The following is a 9958-nucleotide window of genomic DNA, read 5'->3' as shown; positions in this document are numbered from 1 at the left end:
CCCAGGGCATCAGCTTTGAGTGCTTCATGCATCTAACTTGTATTGGTCATCTATTTTACATATGGTAATATACTTGTTTCAGCGCTATTCTCTCAAATCATCCCACCCCCACCGTCTCCCACATAGTCCAAAAGTCTGTTCTTTACATCTGTGTCTCTTTTGCTGCCTTGCATATAGGATCATTGTTAGCATCTTTCTAAATTCCATATATGTGCATTAATATACTGTAATGGTGTTTCTCTTTCTGACTTACTTCACTCTGTATAATAGGCTCCAGTTTAATCTGCTTCATTAGAATGGAGTCAAACTCATTCCTTTTCATGGTTGAGTAATATTCCATTGTGTATATGTACCACACTTTCTTATCTGCCAAATGGACATCTAGGTTGCTTCCATGTCCTAGCTACTGTAAACAATGCTGCAATGAACATTGGGGTACACATGTCTCTTTCAATTCTGGTTTCCTTGGTGTGTATGCCCAGCAGTGGGATTGCTGGGTCATATGTTAGTTCTATTTGCAGTTTTTTAAGGAATCTTTACACTGTTCTCCATAGTGGCTGTATCAGTTTGCATTCCCACCAACAGTGTAAGAGGGTTCCCTTTTCTCCACATCCTCTCTAGCATTTATTGTTCGTAGATTTTTTGATGGTGGCCATTCTGACCAACTTGAGATGATACCTCATTATGGTTTTGACTTGCATTTCTCTAATAATGAGTGGTGTTGAGCATCTTTTCATGTGTTTATTAGCCATTTGTATGTCTTCTTTGAAGAAATGTCTGTTTAGTTCTTTGGCCCACTTTTTGATTGGGTTGTTCGTTTTTCTGGTATTGAGCTGCATGAGCTGCTTGTATATTTTGGAGATTAATTCTTTGTCAGTTGTTTCACTGCTATTATTTTCTCCCATTCTGAAAGTCAGGCAGCCTTTTTAAAGGGCAGCCTCTATTCAGCTCTAGCCAATTGTCGCTTCAGCAAGCATGATGGGACAATGTTGCTAGAAATCCAACTTTCTCAGAAAAATCAGAGATTTCCAGAGTTTCCATAAGTTCTCTCACTTCCCTTGAATTTCTGGGAATTATACATCCAAACAGAAGGATGTTTAGTGCCTGGAAAATAGGATATGCAATATACTGGGCTGGCCAAGCCTATCAATGCTTGTCATGCCCATAGTTCCTAAACTGGTCCTAAATGGTTCCTTAGAAAGTGCCTCACTATCCTGGCTCATCATTTTTGGCAGGAGCTGCCCAGAGGAGATCTGATCTAGTAAGAAAGTTCTGTTGAACCAGGATGATGGTGATGAATCATCCAGTCGTCCAGTGAGAACCAATCCAAACTGGACCAATCAGTTTCCCTCTGGAATTTGAACTTCAGATAAACAGTGTGTTAATTGGCAGTGATAGTACAGGTAGAAATATACAAAAGCACAGAGTAGTTAAATCATGGAGCTGACAGAACATTAGAACAAGCAAACATCTTCTGTTTAGGAGTCACAAAATAAACCTAGTTATCTAGGGTTGCGCTGGATGCTGAAGAAATTTTGAGTTTCTTCATTCCAGATCTTTTAGGCACTATACCATAATTCCTCTTCTTCCCATGAGTTCTGGGTATAAAGTTTCCTAGGATCCTATGGGAGAAGGCAATGGCACCCCACTCCAGTACTCTTGTCTGGAAAATCCCATGGATGGAGGAGCCTGGTAGGCTGCAGTCCATGGGGTCGCTAAGAGTCAGACCCGACTGAGTGACTTCACTTTCACTTTTCACTTTCATGCATTGGAGAAGGAAATGGCAACCTACTCCAGTATTCTTGCCTAGAGAATCCCAGGGACAGGGGAGCCTGGTGGGCTGCCGTCTATGGGGCCGCACAGAGTCGGACGTGATTGAAGCGACTTAGCAGCGGCAGCAGCAGCAGGATCCTATGAGGCCTGATATGTGGTCAGCCAGGAAGATCCCCTGCAGAAGGAAATGGCAACCCACTCCAGTACTCTTGCCTGGGAAAATTCCGTGGATGGAGGAGCCTGGTGGGCTACAGTCCATGGGGCCGCAGAGTTGGACCACGAATGAGTGACTTCACACTTTCTTATCTCTCTTATGACTGTGTTTGTATCATTAAAACAGATACCTCATTACTTTAGGTAATCTGAGTGAATTTCTCAATGTAGAAACACAACAATGTATTCAGTGTTCTTTATTTTTAAGAGGTAATTTTCTCAAACCTTGATAAACTGCAAAATGCTTGTCCTAACTGCTCCTTTTCTGTGATCCTTTGCCTTTCTCTTCAAATTGTTTTGTTGTTTAAAACTGTTCTGTAATACTTAAGAACACTGTTTACTAACGGAAAATATATCAGTAAGTCTAATTAATGTGAGAGTCTAAAAGTCTAAAAAATGTGCCAGTATTCTAGAGTGCACAGGAAGCCTGGGGTGCTGCAGTCCATGAGGTCGAAAAGAGTTGGACAAGACAGGACAACAACACACCTCAGGGCATGTGGCCCTCAGGCAAGTTACTTTATCTTTCAGTTCAGTTGCTCAGTCTTGTCTCTTTTCAGCCCCATGAACTGAAAGAAACCCCAGGCTTCCCTGTTCATCAACAACTCCCAGAGCTTGCTCAAACTCGTGTCCATCGAGTCGGTGATGCCCTCCAACTATCTCATCCTCTGTTGTCGTCTCCTTCTCCTCTTGCCTTCAATCTTTCCCAGCATCAGGGTCTCTTTCAGTGAGTCAGCTCTTTACATCAGGTGGCCAAACTATTGGAGCTTCAGCTTCAGCATCAGTCCTTGCAATGAATATTCAGGACTGATTTCCTTTAGTATTGACTGGTTTGATCTCCTTGCAGTCCAAGGCACTCTCAAGAGTCTTCTCCAATACATCAAAAGCATCAATTCTTCAGCACTCACTTCATCTTTAGAGACTTTATGTATCATTTACATCTACATTACAAGTAGATAGAATATCTTCTTTAAAGGATTGAAGAATTAAATGATAATAGATGAAAAAGTGTTTTGAAAAAGTAGAAACTCTTACAAAAACAAAAGAACATTTAGCTCATTCTAGAGGTTCCACAATTTTTGTCCCCTTTTTCCCACCAGCTCTTGCTAGGCTATATATTTTACTTGGATCTTAAACCCAACTTCAGTTTAGAGACCTGAGAACTTCAATGAAAGGCTCTCTAAGATCTTCGACAACAAAATCTTTTACAGGGATTCCCAGGTGGCTCAGTGGTAAAGAATCCGCCTGCCAATGCAGGAGACATGGGTTCCATTCGTGGATGGAGAAGATCCCTTGGAGAAAGAAGTGGCAACCCACTCCAGTATTCTTGCCTAGAAAATCCCATGGACAGAGAAGGCTGGTGGACTACAGTCCATGAGGTCGCTAAGAGTTGGACACAAGTTAGCAACTAAACAATATCTTTTACAGGACTGGAAGTATATGACTCCTATTCATCCCATGATCATGAACACTTACTACGTAGTAAGTGTTGGAAACACAAAAATGAGTAAAATCCAGCAAAAAACGAGAACAGCAATGAAAAATGATGAAATGTAGCATTCACAAAGTTTATATAAAGTTATTGGGAAGCATCATTCTGGCTATTGCCTCTGTTCGACTCTGCTATCAATCACAAAATACTTTTCAAGCACTCAAAGCTGAAGAATACTGGTTAAACGGTGGTAAGATACAGAGAAGTTAAAAGATTATTGTGGTATTCTAATAACCTATAATCTAGTGTTGCAAGCAGTACGATGGTGTTAAAATTTTAGTCTTGCCTGACCTGGAGTTCAAATTCTGTTAACTTGCTTATTGTATGACATTTGACAAGTACTTTTTGCCTCTCTAAGCCTGTTTTCAGGATTCCCTGGTGGCTCAGAGGGTAAAGAGTCTGCCTGCAAGGCAAGAGACCTGAGTTTGATCCCTGGGTCGGGAAGATCCCTTGGCGAAGAAGAAGAAACGCACTCTAGTATTCTTGCCTGGAACATCCTATGGATGGAGAAGACTGGTGGGCTACAGTCCATAGGGTCGCAAAGAGTCGGACACTGAGCGACTTCACTTTCACTTTCAAGCCTGTATTCTCTCCTGTAAACTAGCGATAAAATATAGTACCTATTCCTTAGAGTTCTTTCGAGGTTCGAACGAGATAATTTAGGTAAAAAACAGGTCAAGGTACATAAGTGCTAGATAAATAGCTACAATTCTTTCTGTGTGAGCGCAGAGCAAGTAAAATGCAGTGTGTTGCAGAACTGCTTCACTTTCTCCCTCTGAGACACAACCCTCCTCTGCTTCCTTCTCAGTACCAAGCACTGTTTCGCGATCCAAAGTCCCACCGTATGAAAGCGGTAACGTTTCCATTTCGCAATTACGGATTATGGAGAACTTTTTATATATTAAGAAGTCAGTTTCATGGAGTCACTCTCTTAATTTTTATTCCGATTACCATGGCTAATGAGCAGCGTTTCTCACTCAGGTTAATGAAAAAACGTGAGCCACACTTCATCAAACGTAAATGTGGACTGGTTTTCCGACTGCGAAGAATGAAACTCGTAGAACGTACTCTGAAATCTTAAACACACACACACACACACACAATAATAATGCTATTATGTTGGGCTTGAAATAAATACTTCCCCAAGGTCAGTGGCTGGGGAGTAGGCGTCAGTGGTCTTGAAGATTTCCGATTCTTTCTCCCTGGTTCCCGCCCCCAACCCCAACGCCCAAATCAGCCTAGATCTGGCTATCTGATCAATGCTTTCAGGGCAAAGTGCAAGGATAAGTAAGGAGGAGTCAGGATCGGGGGGTGGGGCAGGTGGGGCTGAAACGGAACTTCATTGTTCGCGGGACCGACTCTTCCCGAAAGAGCCCGTTGGCAGCGCCTGCGCAGTGCGCGCTCTTTGTGCCTGGCTGCAGCAGCGGGTTGTTTGTGTGTGTCTCTTCCAGGCGGTGGAGGCGGAGCCTGATGGGCGTGACCTGCTCTGTCGCATTCTGATTGGGCTTTCTCAGGAAGGTGGGCGGGCACAGGGCGGAGCTTCGGATAACAACACTCAGAGCTGAGGCTGAGGATATCTGTTGCTGCGCCGCCACCGCCCGAGCCATGGTCCGCGATTCACTCCGGCTCTCTTAGCAGCAGCAGCAGCAGCAGCAGCAGCAGCAGCCGCCACCGCCGCCGCCCTGTGATCTGTGGCCTCACTAGCTCCTACTCCTGCGGAGCCACTTTTCCGCTCAGCGCTATGACCGTCGTTTCTGTCCCACAGCGGGAGCCGCTTGTTCTAGGCGGCCGCCTTGCGTCCATGGGCTTTTCCACCCGCGGTTACTTCGGCGCCCTCCCGATGGTTACCACTGCTCCGCCGCCTTTACCCCGGATCCCGGACCCCCGGGCGCTACCTCCCACTCTCTTCCTTCCTCACTTCTTAGGGGGAGACGGTCCCTGTCTGACCCCCCAGCCTCGCGCCCCAGCACCTCTTCCCAACTGCAGCCTCGCCGCGGCGGGGGGCACTCCTCGGGCGGCACCAAAGAAGCGACGAAAGAAGAAGGTGCGGACCAGCCCGTCGGGGCAGCTCCCCAGCCGCTTCCACCAGTACCAGCAGCACCGGCCGAGCCTGGACGGCGGGCGGAGTCCCGCGACGGGCCATGGCGGAGCGCAGCAAGTCCCGGACCAGGCCCAGGCCGCTGCCTGGGTCCCAGCTTCTACGACCGGAACCCGAACTGAGGAAGCGAGCCCTTTACTTGGCCCGCTGCCGCCTGCGGCGCCCGGCCAACCCTCGTTTAGAAGAGAGGTAAGGGCCACGAGGGAGACGGAGGGGGGACCGTTGGCGTTCCGGCCTATACGGCCACAGCCGGGCCCCGAGGTTTGGGGCCCTGCGCGGAGGGGTCGGGGAGGGGGGCGGGGGCCGGTGCAAGGGGCGGCTGTTTACTCGGGAGGGAAGTTTCCGTGACGCCGGCTCCCTTCTTGCTGGGGGGAGGGGAGGAGGCCTGCGCTGGCACCGCTGATTGGCTCCGGGGAGCCGTCCAATGAGAGAAGCCGCTGCGCCCCAGCAACAGCCCGGATTTAGAAGGCTGGCGGCGTTCCAGGGGGTTTCGGCGTTCCGGGCGCACGGGGGGCGGGGGAGGGAAGCAGCCCGCGGGAAGCTGACGTCAGCGCGCGCTACGTGCGGAGCGCTCCGGCGCCCATGAAGGAGGCGAGCGGGCGGCGATGGAGAGCTGGGGTGCGGGCCAGCCGGCGGCTTCCCGACCGCTGGTAGCGCAAAAACCGGTCGGGACGCGCTTACGGCCTCTCGCCTCCCTAGGTGGGGTTCTCAGTGGGCCGCCAGCCGCTCGCTTACGTTGGCTTTTTGTTGAGTTGTGAGGTGCCTGGTGGGCGCCGGTCCAACTGGGGCGCAGCTCCTTGCCGGGCCGACCTACTTAGCTGTACTTTTCAACTTTGAAAGTTGGCAGGAGTGACGGTAGAGTTGGGTTGTCTCTTTGAAGCGATAATTCTGTTTATCAGGGGAACGGAATTTACTTTTAACCATCCCCACTATGTATGCTGTGCCAGGCTTCCTTAATGGAACGTAGTGTTGTGCCCAGAAGGATGAAGTTTTCGAAAGAAAAGTTAGCAGTTGATGTTATGATGCCCAGTTACTGTTAAAGGACTAGGATAAAACTGATTAAAACTTAGATGGTATTAAGTCGCTAACATTTACATCGAAATGACATTTTTCCTTTAATTTCAAAGATTTTCGTAATAATGAAAATAAGTTACTGCCATTTGTTGAAAGAATGTTTAAGAGACTTGCAGCTTATCTAGCTGTCCCCTTGCAAAAATTAAATTTGTCCGCCGTGAGTCCTAAAAATTTAGTATAGGTTCTTGTTTCAATTCCATGGGCTTCCCTGGTGGCTCAGACTAAGAATCTCCCTGCAGTGCAGGAGACCCGGGTTCAGTCCTTGGGTCAGGAAGATCCCCTGGAGAAGGGAATGGCAACCCACTCCAGTATGCTTGCCTGGGAAATCTCATGGACAGAGGAGCCTGTCCGGCTACAGGCCGTGGGTCTCAAAGAGTGGGACACGACTGAGCGTCTTACACTTCCATGGCTCTTCTGAAACACAGAATTGATAATGTAAAGACGAGCTTTTATACTTGTTTCTTAGATTACTTTTTCTAGAACCATATTCAAACCTGGGCGCTCTCTGTTGAAGTTACCACTTTTGTCTTGGTTGTTACCTTGTGCTCTGGCTTTCTATTTGTGTCCTACTTCCCTACGACATTACAAGTGTTGAAAGGACAGTGATCTAATAGATAGCTTGTCTTTCCATCCTCTCATCGCTTCCTATAAGGATCACTTGAGTTAGGAAAGTGATAAGTTCTTGAAGCAATTGTTAAAACATAAAGTAGGGGGCAGGCAGAAATCACCTTTACCATTAAGTATAAAAGTGGAAAGGATGATAGTTTTTTTAGTATTTAAATTTTTGAAATTTTATTATCAGTAGCCGGGAGATCATTTTTAATGTATATACTTAGTAACCATTGTCAAAACATTTCCCCACTCCTCACATTTCCTGGCTCCTGCTAATCAGATTTTTATTTTGAAATATTTTATAAAGTACCTGTCTTACAAGTACACTATCTTACAAGATATCTTACATAGTTTTTCTTTCTAATCTGCCAAAGCATTTGAAAATTTCTCTTGGAAAACTCCTACTGTAAGAACACTGACCTTTGTTAGGAAGAGGTTGGCATACTTGTTTGGAAGAGAGCTCATTATCTTCTTTCCAGAAAGGTGAACTTGGTTTTCTTGGGCCTTTTACTGTATGTTTTAGAATCAGCTCATACACTGCACTGGTAACAGTGATTTAACTATTTTCATGGTAAAATTAGATGTGTGCATATTTGGACATCAGTGCTTAAGTGCAGCAAGCACATTTAATCAAGATAGTGAAAGTCCAGGAGAACTTTTTAAAAAAATAAATATTAGATATATGGTGAGGTTCATGACTGCTTTTTTTATCATGAGACTGTATTCACTTTTATTATGTTCCTTGTCTTTGTAGGTTTTAAAATCAAAGATGGGAAAATCGGAGAAAATTGCCATTCCCCACGGCCAGCTTGTTCATGGTATACCCTTGTGTGAACAACCAAAGATAAACAGACAGAAAAACAAATATAACTTACCACTAACCAAGATCACCTCTGCAAAACGAAATGAAAATAACTTTTGGCAGGATTCTGTTTCATCTGATATTATTCAGAAGCAGGAAAAAAAGCCTTTTAAAAATACTGAGAATATTAAAAATAAGCATTTGAAGAAATCATCATTTCTAACTGAAGTGAGCCAAAAGGAGAATTATGCTGGGGCAAAGTTTAGTGATCCACCATCTCCTAGTGTTCTTCCAAAGCCTCCTAGTCACTGGATGGGAACCACCATCGAGAATTCCAACCAAAATAGGGAGTTGATGGCAGTACACTTAAAAACTCTCCTAAAAGTTCAGACTTAGATCTCAGTATGTATGTAAAACATAGTTTTTCCAAAATCCCTGGACTCCTTGAAAAGAAGTGGTACAGAAATGGAAAATTGCCTTGTTGTAACATACAAGGGCAGAAGATGAGTTTAAAAAGTTACAAACAGCTTGTATTATATTTTATATTTTGTAAATACTGTATACCATGTATTATGTGTATATTGTTCATACTTGAGAGGTACATTATAGTTTTGTTATGAAAGTATGTATTTTGCCCTGCCCAAATGGTAGGTGTTTTGTATATATACAGTGGAGAAATTTTAAGTGTGCTAAGGCACATATAAGACCGATTTATTTGCACAAGGTACTGAGATTTTTTCAAGAAACAGCTGTTGAATCTCAAGGTGAAGATCTCAATGTGAACAGTTTACTAATGCACTACTGAAGTTAAATCTGTGGCACAATCATTGTAAACATAGGATTTGTCTATGTTTCTCTAAATTGATTTCTGCCTTCTAATCTGTAATTACTGGAAAACTTCTGTTCCCATTTTTACCAAACTTAATTTCTGGTTTTTTGGTTTATATCCATTCAAATTTAAGATTTTAATGCCAACAAAATCGGTTGTAATCAAATTTTCAAACAATAATAATAATTTGGCCCCCCCCTTTTAAGTCTTGACTCTTTGTGTGTGATTGTTTTTCATGTTTGAATGTGTAACTAGGAGATGGATTTTAACTTTCCATTTCACTAGCTAAATGTTTATACTAATTGTATGTCCTCTTGAAATTTGGAGAGTCTAAAACACTACTACCTCTAAGGGGAGGAATTCCCCATTTTACGAATGGAAATGGTTGTGGGCAAAAGTGTAGCTGATTTAGTTTATATCTTAGAATGTTTTTATTTTCGAACTGTTTTCATAAAGTACCATTTCACTTACCATATTTAGAATGAAGGAAAATGGCACTTGTTTGGTTTTCAAATTTTCAGTGTACTGGTTTTCAAAATCAGTATATTGATACTAAATGGGATACCTGAATCAAAGCAAATATAACATGTTAAAATAATAGATGGAGATTTTGGGATCTAAAGCTTGCTTGAAGTTACTGTAGCATATGTTTTTTACTTTAAAATTCAAACTTCTACTCAATAGTGTATACGGTCTATTCCAATAAGAAATTCTAGAACACAACTTTCCCTTCTCATTATACAAAGCCAAGGTTATCCCAAACAGTACAAAGGAAAAAGTCTTAATGAGTAATTGGTCAATATTTAGACACGTGAAAATGTAAAGTTGTTAAAAGGTTAAATATGATTTTATAAAACAGTATAGATGAGAAAGGTGCTACCATCCTAAGGGGAGAAAATGAGTCATAAGTCTCAATTTCTTGGATCCTTTGGTTCACACAAGGGAGGACCTAACTTTAGAATCCTGTTGACTTGATAAGCAGTGCCATGATGGCATGATGACTTGTTACTGCCACCACAAAATCTCTTAAGAATTTACAACTTGTAAAAACCCATCCAGGTATTTTTC

The 9958-nt window shown here is 43.7% G+C and overlaps 1 protein-coding gene across 1 annotated transcript; it reads left to right on the top strand.

The window, feature by feature from the left end:
* Positions 1-5082: 5082 nt before the first annotated feature.
* On the top strand, positions 5083-9342 carry PNRC1 (proline rich nuclear receptor coactivator 1). The gene is made up of 2 exons (XM_068984903.1): positions 5083-5762; positions 8014-9342. Exons 1-2 carry the CDS (start codon positions 5217-5219, stop codon positions 8455-8457), a joined length of 990 nt encoding a protein of 329 aa, XP_068841004.1. The 5' UTR covers positions 5083-5216; the 3' UTR covers positions 8458-9342.
* The last annotated feature ends 616 nt before the right edge of the window (positions 9343-9958 follow it).

The sequence above is a fragment of the Capricornis sumatraensis genome, chromosome 13 (assembly GCF_032405125.1).
Source record: "Capricornis sumatraensis isolate serow.1 chromosome 13, serow.2, whole genome shotgun sequence".
In the NCBI taxonomy this organism is placed as follows: Eukaryota; Metazoa; Chordata; class Mammalia; order Artiodactyla; family Bovidae; genus Capricornis; species Capricornis sumatraensis.
This window is presented reverse-complemented; position numbering and strand designations above follow the sequence as displayed.